Source organism: Microcebus murinus, chromosome 10 (genome assembly GCF_040939455.1).
Source record: "Microcebus murinus isolate Inina chromosome 10, M.murinus_Inina_mat1.0, whole genome shotgun sequence".
In the NCBI taxonomy this organism is placed as follows: domain Eukaryota; kingdom Metazoa; phylum Chordata; class Mammalia; order Primates; family Cheirogaleidae; genus Microcebus; species Microcebus murinus.
In genome coordinates this window covers 3,015,611-3,033,661 of record NC_134113.1, presented here as the reverse complement: position 1 = coordinate 3,033,661, position 18,051 = coordinate 3,015,611, and the positions used below count along the sequence as shown (strand labels likewise).

Sequence of the window (18,051 nt, the reverse complement as noted above, 5' to 3'; positions counted from 1 at the left end):
AGGGTGAATAATCATTATGACATCTGTATTCTTTTTCTCTGATTTTATTATTTAAAAAAAAAACTTTATAATTTGTTCTAACCTGTGATATAAGAAAGGTTCCAGCATAGAAGATTATTTCAATAGGGAAATACGTTTTAAGTATGTTTCAGATACTTTGAAATGTGTCACAAATAAGGAAATGTGTTTGACCAGGTTTTTTTTTTTTTCCTCCCAAAGTATTAGTAATGATGTTAGCAGAGAAAAAAAAAGTTGATGTTAGAAATAGTTTGTGTTTCTGTGATGGAGAGTGGGGTTGTGGCTCCCCAGATCCCTTTCTGACCCCTGCCAAGAACACCGGCTGGGCAGTGGTGGTCATTGCACATCCTCGTGCACTTAACCCCAGCTTAACATTGGGAATGGGGTCGGCCCTGCTGCACGTTCAGGATGGTTTGTACACAGCTTCCTTCTCTTTTCCTGTTTTATTGTTTTTGGAGCCAAGTCATTAGGGAACTCTAAGCGTTTAGTCTAAATTGGGTCTGACTTTCAGTATTTAAAAGACTCTTTCTTGCTAATGAGTCTTAATAAATTTGCAGCTTAGTACCTCGTAATCCTAAATGTAGATGCAGCTCTGAACAGTGAATATTTATTGATTAAATATTCTCTCGCAATTAAAATTAGACCTGCTGCGATTGTTTGGATTTTTGTTTTGTGTTTTTTATTTTAATCCACTTTTCCAGTTTATATCCAGTTTTCAAATGTCCTCTAAGTTTTGATGAAAATACCTTGAGGATCCTTTTTAGCAATCTTAGGTTTATTAAGGATGTGCCATGTCTGGGAGGAAAACCTTGTGCGGGAGTTATTTGGTACTGTTCTCTTCCCTCTGGTTCAAGTCTCTGCAGGTCATGGATTCGAGGCCCTGCTGTGTGCTACACGGTGGTTGACGTGGAAATGGACATGCTGGCTCAGTGGACAAAGGAGCAGAGCAGGAAATACCGATGTCCCCACTCTGCTGGTTGTGAACGGGAGGGCTGTGGGTATGGGGGAGTCTGTGCCAGGAATGCAAGTGAGAGAAAACCTCAGGCACGTTTATTCATTTAATCATTGTGAATTATAGGGGCCTTTGCTCAGAAGACAGATGAATTAGACACTAGCCTGCCGTTAGGAGGAGGTCCGGGCGCAGACTCTCATGGGATGATGACAGTGCCACGTGGGACTGCTTACTGTGGGATGTCCAGGACACGAGTGTGAAGCAAGCTGAGGGGGAGTCCAGCGGCATGGGAGGCAGTTTAGTGCTGAGGACCAGCTTCCTGGGAGAGGAGACTTCACATCTGGAGTCTGCGAGGCCATGGTAGGGGTGGGGTGGAGAAAGGGGGAGGAGGAAGGATTTGCAGTCACAAGGGACAGAGATGAACATGGTAGTTCTTGGCCCTATTTTGGGCTTGGGTTGGCAGATAAGTAAAAAATAAGAGTCTGGTCAATGAGCAAAGCCTGTCCTTTCAAACGGGTGTGTTCCAAGAAAGGGGCGGGTGATTCTAGGGGACAGCAAACTCATGAGGATGCCAGGCAAGGCTCCTTGGGGAAGGTAGTGTCTTATGTGGCATCTTGAAAGGTGTGCCATTGCTCTCTGGGTGAGGGAGATGGGAGGTCATAAGAACCAGGGATGCAGCAGGGATGGAACAAGCAGGGGCAGAGCTGGGTGAGCGGGCAGACCGTGTGGGGAAGGGGACCCAGGGGTTGTGGGGACCAGGGGGAGGCCAGGTGTATACCCCACCCCCACTCCCCATTGCTTGGCTTTTGTCCTGAGGACTTTAGTGGGGAGTGATAAGGCTGTGTTTTCTGGAAAAGTAAAGCCTTAAAAAATCTGTTGGGTGGTTAACCCTTTACTACTGAGCACTTTGTGTGTCTCAGGCACCGTGTTGGGTGCTGGGAAACAGCAGGGAAAGGAAAAGATGGAGTCACCCCTAGGTCCTGCAGAACAGACCATAGAGTGCCTGCCTTTCTCTGTCATCCCTCCCAGTATAGACCTAGGGTCTTCTTGCAGGGAGAAGGAGCCGTTCCCTCAGATCTTGTTCCCGTGCCCCAGTGCACTGCTGCCCCGTCTGTCCTTGTTGAGTGCTCGCTGGTACCGGACCGCACACACTCGGGAGAGTCCATGCTGTGGGAGCAGAGTGTGTTCCGAAGCAGTTCTTAACCAGCGTCTGGCATGTAGGAGGAGCGGTGCTGGGCGTGAGGCGAGGCTGCTCCCCATTGGCTCTGGGAAGGGACTAGAGTTGGGGCACAGGGCACTGGGAAGGAGGAGGGAAGGGTTCAAGGTGCCAAAGGGACTGTGGCAGCTGGAATAGGAAGCCCACCTTGGTTCTCTCACAGGGAACAAATGCTCGTTGTACCTTTGCCATGCTCCATGTCCTGAGCTGAGCAATGTTGTCATCCATCCTGCGTAGGGAGCGCTGTTGCGCTATGGTGCTGGGCTTCCAGGGGAAGGGACCCACCTGGTTGACGGGTGCTGGTCAGATACAGGAGTGGTCTGGTGGAAGGTGGTCAGAGTTGTTGTCTATCATCTTTTCATCCTCCAGTTGGTGACCCAAGAGCTCGCTTATGAATCTCCTTCCTTGTCTAATGGTTACTCCCAGGCATAGGCAGCCGCAGCATGTGTTCTGTAATGTCAGAGATTTGGGGAGCATAGTAAACGATGCTTGTCACTTGTCCCTGATTCAGCAAGTGCTTCCACACATCTGTCCTTGGCCAGGCCCTTTGCAAGTGCTGGGGTCACAAGGATGTTTTGGAGAATGGTGGGAGAAACCCAGCCAGCAGTTCAGGGCTGTGGGAGTGCAGGGAAGGGCCTGACCAAACAGGGCTGCCTCTTAGTGGTTCTCTGAATCCTGCAGTTTCAGCCTGGCCTCCTATTTGACTCTCCTGGAGAGCCTTTGAAGACACATGTGTCTGGGCCCAGGAAGCAAATTGGAATCTCTGGAGTGAACTCAGGCATCAGGGTTTGGGGTCCAGGGAGCACTTACCCTGCAGTTGGCTGGACACAGGGATGTAGGGACATGGGACATTTAGGCCTGCCCTCTCCATGTGTGCTTTTCCATTGTGGTTGCATGTTAGTATCACCTGGGAGCTCAGGAAATACTGTCACCTAGGTTCCTGGAGGTTCTCATGTGTGCGAGGGTTGGAGACCACTGCTCTAGGGCACTTAGGCTCCACACGGGACATGGCAGGGCACTCATGAGCCAGCTGGGAAGCAGGGCACTGCCCTCCACTGGCAGTGAGGCCACACTGAAGGCAGCACACACCTGGGCTGGGGTGCCTGGATAGGACAGGTGGGCTGGGGTGTGGGAGGGGATGTGTTGGATGAGGGAGGCTAAGGAAGACTCGCTGAGAGCCACGAGCTTAGGTGGGTGGGGTAGGAGGGGATTGGCTTATCCTAATCCCTGAGTCCTTCCAGGACCAAGAGTTTGAGTTACACAGAATCAAAAAGAATTGATCAGTTGGCCAGTTTGACTAGTTTGAAAAGGCAAATAACCAAAGCTGTGCTTGCATATGAATCTATTCCAGGCTCTGACAAACTAGTGACACTTTTTCAGTGTGTTTATGATATGTCACTAACATGAACCTTGTGGTTATTGAAGAGCATTATTTTTAATTGGTGGATAGGAAACGCTACTTTAGCGAAGAAAGATGAGAAACATGGCTCTTGTCACTTGTGAAGAACTAACATACTCTAGAACATAGCCTTAAACCACCAGTTATGCTACTTAACATTTAAATTTATGCAAGCAGGTTAGTAACTTTTAAAAAATTAGTACTGGAGAGAATCATATTTTTGGCTATTTAGAGATGGAGTCTCATTTCGTTGCCCAGGAGTGAGTGCAGTGGTATGATCATAGCTCACTGCAGCCTCAAACTTCTAGGCTCAAGGCATGCTTGCACCTCAGCCTTCCCAGTACCTAGGACTACAGGTGTGTGCCTCCATGCCTGGCTAATTTTTAAAAAATTTTTCATAACGATGGGATCTTACTATGTTGCCCGAGCTGGTCTGAAACTCCTGGCCTCAAGTGATCCTTCTGCCTTAGCCTCCCAAAGTTCTGGGATTATAGGCGTGAGCCGCTGCACCCAGCCTGGCTCTTTTCTTAATAGCTATTTCAGAAACATTGAACAAAAACTAATTAAACATTTAACATTTACATTAGTGAGTATAGTGGCTAAAAATGATAAGTGGAACTCCAGTATCATCTTTTATTCTTCCAATATATTAAGGTAGGTTTGCATATGAACATAGTGGGAGGGAACAATTTCATTTTTGTGTCACCAGGACAATTCAGATATAAGTATATGCATGCATTGTTTTACATTTATGATTAGTGTTTTTATAGCATGCTAATACAGCAATTAAGTTTTCTGTAGTTCTATCATTTAAAATTCATTGCATACTTGAATATATTTAATTTGCATAATTTCTAGTCTTGCTTAATTATTGAAAGGCCTCAACTTGCATATGTGTGTTTTCCTTTAGGATTGGCAGTGTCATGAGTATGTGTGGGGTTTTTATTGCCTGTGCTCTGATGACATACTTGCCTTTTAGAATTTGTGTTTCAGTAAGTGAAGTTAAAATTTGGGGAATGGGAAGCGTTTCTAAGAGTTCTTGTTCATGTTCGCCACATGCAGTTGGTGTCAGGCTGCCCACCACTCCCTGGCTGGCCATCTTTGGTGGCCCTGCTGCCTTGCATTGAATGCTGGGACCCTGGGTGGGCACACAGGGCCTTCTCTCCTGGTGGCTACCTCAGCTCCATGCTCAGTGTCGGCCAGACTTTGTTTAGGGCCTTGTCCTGAGCCGGCCTTGGCCTGTTGCCCTGCGCACTCCGTGCTCCCACCTTCGTCCTCTCCACCATCAAAACAAAGCAAACCCAGAGGAGTGTGCTCATTCATATTGTCCCAAGATAGCTCAGGCATCTCCCTCCCTGGGCCCTCAGGGCTGTGACACTCCCTTTGCATCTGACAGTATTGTTGTCATCTCCTTCCTTCCTTCCTTCCTTCCTTCCTTCCTTCCTTCCTTCCTTCCTTCCTTCCTTCCTTCCTTCCTTCCTTCCTTCCTTCCTTCCTTCCTTCTTCCCTCCTTCCCTCCCTCCCCTCCCCTCCCCTCCCCTTCCCCTTCCCTTCCTCCCTTCCTCTCTTTCTCTCTTCCTTCCTTCCTCCCTTCCTCCCTCCCATATGGATTGAGCATTTGTTATGTGCCAAGCAGGGTCCTAAGCCCTTTGATGAACATTCTGCCCTCATGGAGCTGTATTCTGGTGGGAGGAGACAAAGAGTAAACTGAGTAATTTTGGTAGAGTCAAGGTGGTAAGTGCTATAGAAAACTCCCCCGAGCAAGGTTGGAGGGGTTGTGAAGCCCAGGCAGGTGAAGGTGTTGCTGGAGGTGGCCAGGGCGGGCCTCATGGAGAAGGTGACTTTGAGAAAGGCCTGTAGGGCAAGCGGGAGGTGGCCACACAGGTGCCTGGGGGTGCCTTCTAGTCTCATCTGTTCTTTGAAGAGATCTCACCTGTCCCAGCACTGTGTGTGCCGTCGGGGAGCAGCACACACCAGGCAGAGTGGATGCCCGCATGGACCTTTGTGGATGATGGAGAGGGAGAGCCACTAAGTAACCAGAGAAGCAGTGCCGCTGGGATCCTGGCAGGGCTGAGGGAGGCAGAGACCACACAGGGTCCCGTGGGGAAAGGCTGCTGCCAGCCCAGCACAGACCGTAGGCAGCGGCCACAAGCTAGTACTGGGAAGGGCAGCCCGTGAGCATTTTTGGCTTTGTGGGCCTGTGCGGTTGGTAGCAGCTGCTCAGCGCTGCCATTGTAGCGCTAAAGCAGCCACAGAGAGTCCATGCGAGTGAGAGCACACAGCTGTGCTCCCGTAAAGCTGTATTTACAGAAACAAGGCTGAGCTGGATTCGGCTGGCGGTAGGTAGTTTGCTGAGCCCTAATCCAGGTGGAGGATCCCAGCAGAGGAAACAGGAAGTTCAGAGGGAGGCACCCAGACAGGACAAGGTGTGGTATTTAAGGAACATTTAAGAGGGGCCTTGTGAGTGATGAGGGTTTCCATCTGGAAGGGCCAGGCCAGCAGGGCCCAGGAGGCCTGGGCAGGGCCTGGGCTTTTATTCTGAGCCTGATTATTAGAGGCCATTGGAAATTTTTGGAAGCGGTGGTAGTGGTAAAAGCGATCTGATTTTCACCGGGTCTTTGTGACTGCAGTGTGGAGAAAGGACTGTCGGGGGCAGGGAACCAGTGGAGGTGGGGTCCGTGTCCCCTCATGGGCAAGCAGCCCCCTGCGATCCTGGCCACTCTCCAGCGTTTCTGTGTTCCCAGCGCAGAGCGGGAGGTCAGAGATATGGTCGGCCTGGGTGAATGCACGTTGTGCGTGTATATGTGTGTGACTCCTCAGGGTGTGGATCTGTTCCCCAAGTTTTCAGTGAGTTGGAGTCAGATGGCTCTCCTGAGAAGTGTGGGGTCTCAGGTCAGGAGTGGGGCTTTGGGTTCATGCACACTGGGGCGTGGCTCTACTTTGCCATCACATCCACGTGGCTGTGGGCACGTTAAATCCCGAGCCTGTTTCCTTGTCCGTAAATAGGAATGAGGACCGCTGTTTGTGGTTGCTGGGATTAAAGGCAGCACTGTGTGCAGCACAGGGCCTGGTGAGGAGCTGTCTCTTCCTTTAGTTAACCTGGGGGTATGGCGACTTCTAGACAAAGAAAAAGAAGTGATCTCATGTAATTGTTATTCCCCGAGAGACGTGGTAGACTTGAAATGGCAGTGAGGGGAAAGCAGGTCGGGATGGAGCCGGCACTTCCGAGGTGGGTTGTCTCTGAAGCCGTCTGACCTGGTGAAGAAGCCACTTTCACTTGGGTCTGCGCAGTACCCCCCACCCCCATTCTGTCTTCCCACACTGAGGGGCAGGGCTGGGTACCGGGACAGAAAGCGATGTGTTGGGTGACCCACTGGCATAATCTACGTGGTTCTAGTTAAAGAGCGCTAGTCATAGAGGATTTATTAGATAACACATGGAAGGCACCTAGAACCATGGCTAGTGCTTCAGTTTACACTTGGGGGCTGGCTATTTGGTTGCCGTTCTCATTATTTTGTGAAGCGATATTATATTAATATTCTCTCATTTTATCAGAAAAGAGAGGCTGGGTGGGAACAATAGCCACACCTTTCCACAGTAATGAGGAATTCAAAAATGTAGCTGTGATGTTTACTTTGTCGGCCACGTGGTTCTGTTCCTCTCTCCAACACGGTGCTCTCACTGGGCGCTCCCGGTGAGGGTGTTCTTCCCGCGCCTGCTCGCTGCTGGGGACGGTGGGCAGCCTGCCGGGGATGTGACTTGTGGCTGCTCTTGGCAGAGCTACTTGGGAATAATGCATCAGAAACCTGGAAAATGTCCGGTACCCTGTGAGCTAACGGTTCACGATAGGGGTTTTACTTCAGGGAATAGTCAGACATTGTTAGCTGAACCACACTTTAGAATACTGGACAATTAGAGATAGTCACAATGTTCAGAAATAGGGGAGAGGTTAAATATAAATACATATGACGGAAGCATACTTAGCTTTCAAGATGAATGTGTTAGAGCAGGGGTTGGCATACTTTTTCTGTAAAGGTCTAGAAAGATAATAAATATTTTAGCCGGTGGGTCAGATGGTCTCTTTTGTAACCATTCAACTGCTACTGTAGCACAAAAGCAGCCGTACACGGCACATAAACAAACAGGCTTCTCTGTGTTCCAGCTAAATTTTATTATCAGAAATAGATGGTGCGCTGCAGTTTGCTGACCCGTGTTGGAGAATAGTACTTGATGAGAATACGGTCATGATTTTAATGTGAAATATGTAGGCATGGACTGTTGGATAAAGGGAATTTTCCTGAAAAGGACTAATCAAAAGATCAATACAATGGGCTGCATTAAAGTTAGGGACTCCTCTTCATCACAAGACATCCTTGGGAGGACGGAGGGCACAGGTCACAGGGAGGAGGCTGTTTACCTGGGGCTCACGCACAGACTGTAAGGAATGCCTGTGAATCGGTAAGACGGAGGCAGGGGACTAAACACACACTTCACAGATGCAGACACCCAACTTCTTCATTGAAAATACGTTCAAATGGTGTGATCCAATGTGTTAAAACAAATGTGCGTGAGTGTAATTTATAATGCAGAGTAGATGCCAATGGACACGCCTTAAGGACACTAAGAGGAATGTGTGTGCTCACACCACTGAGATGACAAATGTTTAAAAGATTCACAATACTAAGTGTTGAAGAGGGTGTGGAATGCCTGGAAAGCTCATGCACTGTTGGCTGGAATGTAAAATGGTGTAATCTCTCTTTGGGAAAAGATCTGGCAGTTTCTTAGAAAACTAAACATACACTTACATTATGACCCAGTAACTCTACTCCGAGGTATTTAACTGTGAGAAATCAAAGCATGTGTCCACAAAAATCTTGTGCATGAATATCTGTAATAAGCTTTATTCATAGTATCCTCAGACTAGAAATAACCCAAATGTTCATCAGCAAGTGGACGGCTTATCAAACTGGTATGTCCATACAATAGACTACTACTGGGCAAGAGAAGGAAATAACTGCTGATTCTCACAGCCACCTGGATGAATCTCAGAAGATGCTATGCTGAGAGACAGAAAAGCTTGCACAGAAGTGCAGGTCCCAACTGAGTCTCTTTCTAGGGAGTTCTAAGGCAGGTCCAGCCATCCATAGTGAGGAGGTGAGTGTCTCCCAAGCCCAGGGCGGGATGGACGCAGGGGTACCAGGAAGTCTGTGGGGGTGGCAGTGTTCTGTGTCTTCCCTGGAGTAGTAGTTACACAGCTGGGTAGCCTGTCAAAGTCATGGGCCTGTTTACTTAAAATGAGCACATTTTATTTTATAAACCATAGTTGGCCCTTCATGGCCACCGGTTCCACATCCTTGGATTTAACTGTGGATCGAAGATATTTGGGGGGAAAAACAATAAACAACAATGCAACAGCTAAGAACCATGCAAATAAAAAATGATACAGTATAACCTTTTTTTACACAGCATTTGCATTGTATCAGATATCATAAGTAATCTAGAGATGATTTAGAGTATTTGGGAGGATGTGGGCAGAATCTATACAACTGCTGTGGTATTTTGTATAAGAGACTCGAGCATCTGCAGGATTTTGGCATCCCCTCCTCTGATACTGAGGGACGACTATGTAATGTCAATAATGTTAATTTAAAAAGTAGAAACAAGGCAACAGAAGACATGAAACACAGGGTGGTCTGGCCCTGTTCTGGGCTCTTCTTGGCCTCCTTGTGCTGCCCTGTCTGGATTTGCGTCTCCTTCACCTCTTGAGTCTGTAGCTGCCACAAGTCTGTGGAGACAGGAGCATGCTTGCATAGGTAACAGTTTTGTACACACACTTACATATGTGCATGTATGTGTCCATATACATGTATATGTGTGTGTGCATGTGTGCATGCACACATGTGTTTGTGACGTGTGGCTGTTGCCGGAAGATCTTGCAGACTCCTAAACCCTTTGTGGTATACGAGGCCTTTAGAGAATGGCTTGTTTCATCTCTCAAGATCCCCACCCCCTGCTGTGGAAGAGCCTGGAACTTGCCTGCTGCAGCGAATCCCTCTGGCTCTTGTCTGGCTGTGAGTGAGGAAGACCACTGGGGACACTGCAGAGGCTAGACCTGGACCCTCCGCGAGAGCTGTCAGGGGGAACTTGCACAGTAGCTGGTTTCCTATGTGCCTGTTTCCTTTTTCTCATGACTCTTGCCCCGCTCTGCATCAGATTACAGAACACCAAGCTCATGTCCGACGTGAGGCTTTTCATTCCAGACTTCTCGTAGAGACTCCATGAGTTAGCAGTAACCAAGTGTATTTTTTGTTTTCTTCTCGCCCAGGGTTACCTTCCTGCCAATGTAGACCGAAGACCATCCACTCTCCAGAGAAAACAAAAAGAATATTTTGCTTTTATTGAGCACTATTATGATTCTAGGAACGATGAAGTGCACCAAGATACGTATAGACAGGTGGGAGAGCTTTTTCTTTTTCATGCATTACTTGACATACTTTGATTTGGTGATGATTTGTAGGAGGGAATGTTTTGTCCAGCATATCCCTGATTGAGTCACAGATTTTTATTTTCTAATAAATTAATTTGAAAACAAATAATGGCAAATTTCCTCTAATAGTGATACCTGCTTGCTTCCAGTTCCTTCTACAAAAGTAACAAGGTTTTTGGTTGAAGTTACACAGTATTAAGTAAACACCAGAGAGGGTGTGGGACCTGCCTCAGGTGATGATGGGCTTTTTGTATCTCAGTGAGCTGCTGTCTGGGAACCAGAAGGCTCTTCCTGAAGGTCTGGGATGAGGCATTTAACTAGATCACATCACAATGGAGAGATCCCACAGGGCTCCATGGTGCTATGCTCTTTGGTACAGTTAGGGTGTGTAGACAGGCAAAAGGTGTAGTAATCAGCTTGATTTGTGGGGGGACACACTTTATGCCAGAGCAAGAGGTGTAGCCAGTTTGTTATTTTGCTATTTAGTTTAATACAAAGTGGGTATAATTATGGTTTCTTAAATAGTCAATTGACAGATGATGTGCATAATGGGAAAAATACTTAAAATTGATTTATGCTTCACAGTGCATCCAGAATTCGCTGTTAGAGCCTTAACAGCTCTTCGAGGACTTTATAATTCTCATTCTTTCTATAATATGTGAAAGGTCAAACTGGCAGTTCTTAATTGGCATCATTGTCTTATAGATCTGAAATCAAGTTCTAGTTTCTCTGAGGCGTATCACTATTGACTATTCCCTTTGTAAATCCTACTTCTAGGTGAAGGAGTTTTGCTAAATTTTTCTACCTCAGTTATGGGATATTCACATCTCCTTGTCAGTTTGGTGTAAATCTGTTAAAAAGGCCCGAAGAAAGGGCTTACCTCTGATACGTAAGCAGAGTGTAAGAACAGTGGATTCTTGGGAAGCGTGTTCCTTATGGGTGGGGTACAGCTGAGGTTCGGGCAGGAAAAGTGACTTTTTTCAGAGTGAGGCAGTAAGAAGGGCACGAACCCACCTCCTTCTGCTTGTGGGACAGAGCTCCCTCGCCTCTGGACTGCACCGCCTGTGCCGGAGTTGGTCCTTCTGTCTCATACCTGGGGGGCTCCTGCCATTCTGGGCTGCACCCAGTTACTCTGGGAGCCTGATCTGAGATACAGGGTGCCTTTGGATTTGGTTAGGGAAATATTGGCTTACCTGTTTTCTCTTTCCATTTCACTGGTTTTAGGAAATTGATAAATTTGTATTGTTTTAAACCTGTTTTCGATGTATTCTTATTCAAGAAAAGACTTCCCAAAGGATGACACTAGCATCTTTCTGTAAGATTTATCAAGCTGTATTCTATTTTAAATTTCTTAAGGGGCAGTTAATTACAAACAGCTTGCATACATCTTTCTTTAGTTACTGTGATAGGTAATAAAAAGATTCCATATCACTGTGAATTCCCAAAAGATGGGAGATATGTACTGTAACGTGTGGTGGTTTTTCTTGTCTGCCTGACGCCAGTAAATGTGCCTTTTGGGATGTACTGTGTGTTTTCCCACCATTGTCACTTCCGGCAGAGCTGAACTCGATTTGGGTTTGGGGGCCCCGGCATGTAGCACCCACCTTCCCACACTGATGGGGGCAGCAGGAGGGTGGTGGCCTTGGCATGTCCCCTCATTCCTCTGTTGTCCTTTCTTCATTTGATTTTTAAGTGGCTACTCTTTTGCTGAAGATGTTATGTGACAGCCACAGGGAATTGGTCAGAGTTAGCACACCAACTGCCATGCGAGCTGTATTTAACTCAGGCCAGTTTGAGCCCAGGGCCTCGTGAGCAAAACCCTGCAGTTGGTTCATGAAAACCTTACTTGTTGATGTTCATATTGTTATGATTAACATTGACAATTTAATTCTAAAAACGTGGATTATGTTGCATGTAACTCACATACAACAAACAATAAAAAAACAACAAATTAGAAAGGATTGTTTTAATAAAACACCGTGGCCCCAAGGAAAAAATTTTTTTTCTGGTGTGGCAGTCAGTATGTTGAAAGATTCATCTGCTGTGCCTCTCCCTCTCTAGGTAAGTTCTGTAGTCCTTTTTCCTCTTGCTCATCCTGTGCATGATGGGGGACAGGTGGGAGGCATGGAGGGGCACACAGAGCCCCATCTGCCCAGCCTTGCAGAGGACCCTCCTTTCTATGTTGGATCCCCTCCTCCTGACCAAAGTGACAGCAGGGGGCGGGGCTGATGTGTGCGCTGTCCTGTCTGCTTAACAAACGCATGACAGGCAGCTCCTGTGTAAGGCGGGCGGTGCTGATCCTGGGCATGCAGAGGTGGATCAGACCCCCATTCCTGCCCTGCAGGAGCTTATGGTGCTCATGCTGGGGACAAGTGTGCCCACATGAGTGTAACTGTACAGGAGCAGTGCTCAGAGGATGGCCTTCCCGGACGCCCGGGTGACAGGCCTGAAGACTCTTGTCCCTGCCTGTGCCTGGGCTCCTGCACGTGCTGCTCTGGATAGAGCATTGTCGGTCCTCCTCCCCATCTGTCCCCGCCCTCCCCAGCAGCACTGCTGCCCGCAGGCCCCCTCTAGCAGAGAAGCGCGAGCACTTCAGCTTAGGCTGCTGACCCGCAGTCTTACTGGAGCTTCGCCATAGCCTTCGAGGGGTTCTGAGCAGGCATTTTGTAGACAAGGAAGCTGGGCCCCGGCGCCCAAGTGCTTTCCATAAGGCCACAGTGCTAATAAGCAACAGAGTAAGATTGTCCCCGTCTTCTGGGTGTTAGAATCCTCTGTGGGCATGTGCAAAGATGGGGTGACAAAATCGTAGAATACCTCTTGCCGTTAAAATGTGCACGTCTTTCCTCAGTCTGTTGGGCCATTGTCCTGGATACATGGGAGTGAGGTGTGTGGCCTGTGTGGGATGTTCGCGCGGGCTGTTGGGAGCCAGCCTGTGATGCCAGCTCAAGCTCTGACTGCTCTCGTTTGGTTGCTTCTTGAACCCACAAGTGTCCTCCTCAGGAGTGCCAGGGACTTCACTGTCACTCTCATGTCAGACCGTGGCCAGGCAAGAATCAGCTGACACTGGCAGAGACCTTCAAATGCTTCCTTTGAAAAGTGTTCTAGATTCCCCAGGGACTTTGTGAAGTGGAGAGAAATGTGGCCTGTGTCCAAAAAGAAGCTGTCACAGCTGAAAACTTGTACACTGTCGATGCACTTGAATTGCTCTCTGTGTCAGAGGCTGAAAATCAATGTTTACTAATTGCTATGGATTATGTTACTAAATAGCTGAGGGCCTGCTCTGTTCCTAATCATACAGCAACCACTGCTTGGTGGGAAGCGTCGAGCAAGCCCGTCACCCTGGGCCTGGGTGAGCCTGGTCCCGGGGACATGTGTGTGCATGCCTCCCTCAGAGGAGAGCTTGGGAACATGGGGAATCGGTATCCTGAGAGAGAGCAGGTTGCCAGGCAAATTACATTCATCGTTAAGTATTGCTGTTCTAATCATAATCCTCGTAATGATGTTTGTCATCATGTAAAATAAGTGTCTTTCTCCTGCATCTCCAGATCCACATAGACATCCCTCGGATGAGCCCTGAAGCATTAATACTTCAGCCCAAGGTGATGGAGGTAAGAGCCATGACCTGACATTCCTGCAGACTCGTTCCCCTTTGCTGGGAGAGACTGACGATGCCACTGTGCCAACCGGACGGTGGATGCAGTTGGCGTGCTTCGCCCACAAGCAAGTGTGGGGTGCCCACTTTCTGGTGCCTTTGGCCCTTGTGGATGTAATTGCTGACAGGAATCTCTATTGTTTAAATATTTTTATTGTGCAATACTGATACATACAAAAGAATACATGTAATACACCTGAATATACTCTGTGTCTGTGAGATTCAGGAACCAGCGCCCACTAGTCTGAGCACCTGCACGCGTGAACCTGGCTCGAACCCGACCCATGGCTGAAGCTGCTTCCGTGTTCTCCCCTTGTAACCTGTCCCCAGGGGATGGAGGACCCCTCTCACGACTGTCATGTATATGATTCTCCCTAACTTTCACACGGGTCAGGTGGTACCAAGAACGTGCCGTGGTACTTAATTTTGCATCTCGAGCCCTATCACTCTCTGTGTAGTGTAGTCCCTGCAGCTTGTGTTTCCTCTCCACATTGTTTTCTAAGATTCAGCCAATCTGTTGTATTTATTTAAATATTTCACACTGTCTTTAGCCTGTTTCTTGCTGATGGGCATTTGCGTTGTTGCTAATGTTCTGCTACTAGGAACAGTGTTGCCTGGGACCTTCCTGCACATTTATGCAGGCGCCAATAGGCAAGAGCTTCTCCAGGGCGTTTATGAAAGAGAACAGCTGCTGCATGGCTGGGCGTGGGCCTGCTACACTCTCAAGACAACATCAACATGTTTTCCAAAGGGTTCTACTAAGGAAACTTTGAACCCGCAGAGGATTAAGAATTCCTGGACTCCACATCCTTGGCACTTCGTGATATTGTCAGATTTTTTAGCTTTTGTTTCTCTTGAGGGCATTCTTTTTTTTTTTTTTTTTTTTTTTTTTATTAGAACATGATTTTTATTTTTTATTTTTTTATTTTTTTTTTCCTCTCACATAATTAACACTGAAAGAACATGATTTTTATTTCATCGTATTATGGAGGTACAGATATTGTTAGGGTTACAAATATTGCTCTTGCCCCCTCCCTCCCCCTGAAATTGAGGGCATTCTTATTGTGCTTCTAATTTTCATTTTTTGGTTAACTAATGGAGTTAAGCATCTCTTCTTATAGGTGTCTTCTGTTTTCCCCCTTCAGGAAAGTGCTTGTTTCTGCCTTTTGCCCATTTTTCTTTTGGGTTGTTGATCTTTACATGATAGGGATTCTAATTCTTTGTCAGTTGGTATGTGGCGAATATCTTCTCCCCCTCTGTAGCTTTTTTCTTCCTGTCTTCTTGGGAGAAACTTGGATGATCAGAGTTTCTTAGTTTTAGTGTACTTGAACTTGTCAGCCTGTTTTGGTTAGTGCTGGTATGAAATCCTTTCCTACATATACGTTCTCAAAGTGCTCTCCCATACATTCACCAAAAGTTTTGTCAACTTAACTTTTGTCAACTTAGGAGTCAACTTAATTTTCTCCTGCGATGACCAGTGAGCCCCACACTGCCTATGGGTTCCAGCTTGTCTCTGCATATTGCCATGAATCACGTCTGTCTTATGCCGTTGCCACACTGACATGGATCTGTATGGTGTCCTGTGCTTTGTTCTCGGCATTCAGATTGTCTTCCCTTCAACTCACACCCTGCTAAGTATGATAATTTAGCTGTTTAATGCCTTAATATTTGGTAGGGGGAGCTCACACCCTGCTGCTTCTTCCTTTTCAGGGTTGAATGGGCAGTCTTACTCTTTGCTTTTCTTCATGATTATCAGAATCACATCTCCCAGGTCTTGTCATTTGTTTTTTTGCTTGTAAGGTCTGTTTGATTTGTGGTTGGAATTGCATGGAATCTATGGATCAGTTTGGGAGAATTGATATCTTTGTGAAATTTAATATTCATATTCTTGAACATGCTTGTTCCCCATTTTTATGCTTTTCAATTAAGTTTTTTTTTTTTTTTGAGACAAAATCTCATTCTGCTGCCTGGGGTAGAGTGCCGTGGTGTCAGCCTAGCTCACAGCAACCTCAAACTCCTGGGCTCAAGTGATCCTCCTGCCTCAGCCTCCCAAGTACCTGGGACTACAGGCAGGCGCCACCATGCCTGGCTAATTTTTTCTATATATTTTTAGTTGGCCAGTTAATTTTCTTTCTATTTTTAGTAGAGACAGGGTCTTGCTCTTACTTAGGCTGGTTTCAAACTCTTCACCTTGAGCGATCTTCCTGCCTTGGCATCCCAGAGTGCTAGGATTACAGACGTGAGCCACTGCGCCTGGCCTCAATTAAGTTTTAAAATTTTTTTCAAAAAAGATCTTGTATATGATTTATTACATTTATTCTTAGTTATTATATTTTTTTGCTATAATAAATGGTATTTCTTATTGTTTGAGACATTTGTTTTTTTGCATATTGTTTGTTCCAGTAAATGTGCTCTTAAACTTTGACATCTCCTGTCTGTGCAGTAAATCCATTAAAAAAAAAAATCTAGGCTTGTTAAAGCAAAACTACAAACACAGAAAAAAAAATTAGTTTTCATTAGTCATTTTGAGATACTTCTCTTTGATTATTCTTTTCAATAGTTGTCCTTATCATAACTGGAAAACAAGAGATAATAGAACCTCCTTTTTACTTACTATTAATATTTTATTTAATGGAAAATAGAGCCCTCCACAGGACTTTTGGTTTATTCTTAGTTACTTTTTCCCACCACTTACCGCAGTCCTCGTAGAACTGACATCTCAGGCCTTTTGGTCTCAGTGTGGATCCTGAGTCACCACCAGTTGGTGTCAGTGGTCCTCTTGACTGTGACCTCCTTGGACCTTGATCCCACAGGTTTGGAGGGCCTCCCCCAGCAGTGGGGCTCACTCAGCCCCTGTAGGTTCTGGGGATGCTGACACTCAGCAGGGTGGTCACTGTAGGGGCAGACGACTTCTGGGACAGGCTGGTGGGTGTGGTAAGTGGGTAACTTGAGCATATCCCTGAGTGAGTGAGTGAGTGAGTGAGTGAGTGTGTGTGTGTGTTTTCTGGGGGGAGGGGTGTTAAATGATGTGCAGTGGGATTTAGGAAAGCATTAAAATGTTTGTTTTGTGTTGGCCTGTAGGCAAAATTGAGTTATGGTTTCTGGTATTGTAGAGGTTAGATTTAGACATATCTGCAAGTGACAGCAAATCTATAATTGTTGTGGCTTTGTAAGACAGAAGTGCATTACTCTGTCCAGCATCAGTTCCTTGTCAGCGAATTGGGTGCCTCTCTGTGCTTGGCCTTAACCTCATGGTCCACAGGGGATCCCTGTCACGTTTGCATTCCACGAGCTCTCGCAGGGCAGGAGGATGTGGTAAAGATCTGTCACAGAAGTTGCTCATAGTGCTTTCTTTCTGCTTCTGTCCTATAGTTATAACTTGCATCTTCCTGACTTGACTTAGTGACATGGTTGTACTTAGCTGTATGGGAATCAGGAAAACATAACTCTGGTTTTAGTGGCTCATGTGCTCCACTGAAGTCTGGGCTTCTGACAACTCAGGAAGAAGGGGTTCTACTGCAGGCGTTTCCCCATCCATCCATGCATTCATTTATTCATTCCAGAGGTGATGGCCAGGCCTGTTGTGGTCAGTTTCTCCTTTCCCTGTCTCCCTCCCTCTCTTTTCTCCTTCGCGTCAGCTTTATCAAGCTCTAGTTTATGTACAATAAAATTCGCCTACTGTAAGTGTGCAGTTAGTTGTGTTTTGACACCCGTGTATAGGAGTGTGACAGCCACCTGAATCGTGATATGGAACGTTTCCTTCATCTAGAGCTGTTCCCCCATGTCCCTTCGCTGTCAATCTCCTCTCCTCGTGCCCTGCCCCCAGCAACTGCTGATCTGCTTTCTGTCTCTCAAGTTTTACCTTTTTATACAATTTTATATACATGGAATCATGCAAAGTGTAGACTTCAGTATGTGGTTTTTCTTACTCAGCGTAATGCCTTTGTGAGTCGCCCATGTTGGTGCATGTGTTAGTAGTTCATTTCTTTTCATTGCTGCCTATTATTCCAGTATGAGTATGCCACAATGTGTCTATCCATTCACAATCGATGGACACATGGATTCTTTCCAATTTTTGTCCATTACAAGATAAATTTGCTATAAACCTTCATGTGCAAAGCTTAATGAGGGCATCTTTCCCCCTCCTCCTCTGGTAAGTACTAGGAGTGGAATTGCTGGGTTATATTTAAAGGTATGCTTAGCTTTATAAGAAACTGCCAAACTGTTTTACAATGTGGCTATACCAATTTGCATTCCCGCCAGGAATGTATTAGAGTTCTAGTTGCTCCACATCCATGCCAACACTTGGTATTGTCAGTCTTTTTAA

The 18,051-nt window shown here is 46.5% G+C and overlaps 1 protein-coding gene across 2 annotated transcripts in view; it reads left to right on the top strand.

Annotated features, from left to right (window-relative positions):
* TBC1D22A (TBC1 domain family member 22A) overlaps positions 1 to 18,051 on the top strand; it is a 357,816-nt gene that overhangs the window by 95,682 nt on the left and 244,083 nt on the right. For both annotated transcript variants that reach the window (XM_076006907.1, XM_012756888.3), the window contains exons 6-7: positions 9,911 to 10,039; positions 13,618 to 13,680. In XM_076006907.1, the coding sequence (XP_075863022.1) occupies positions 9,911 to 10,039; positions 13,618 to 13,680 (192 nt within the window). The remainder of the gene's footprint in view (positions 1 to 9,910; positions 10,040 to 13,617; positions 13,681 to 18,051) is intronic.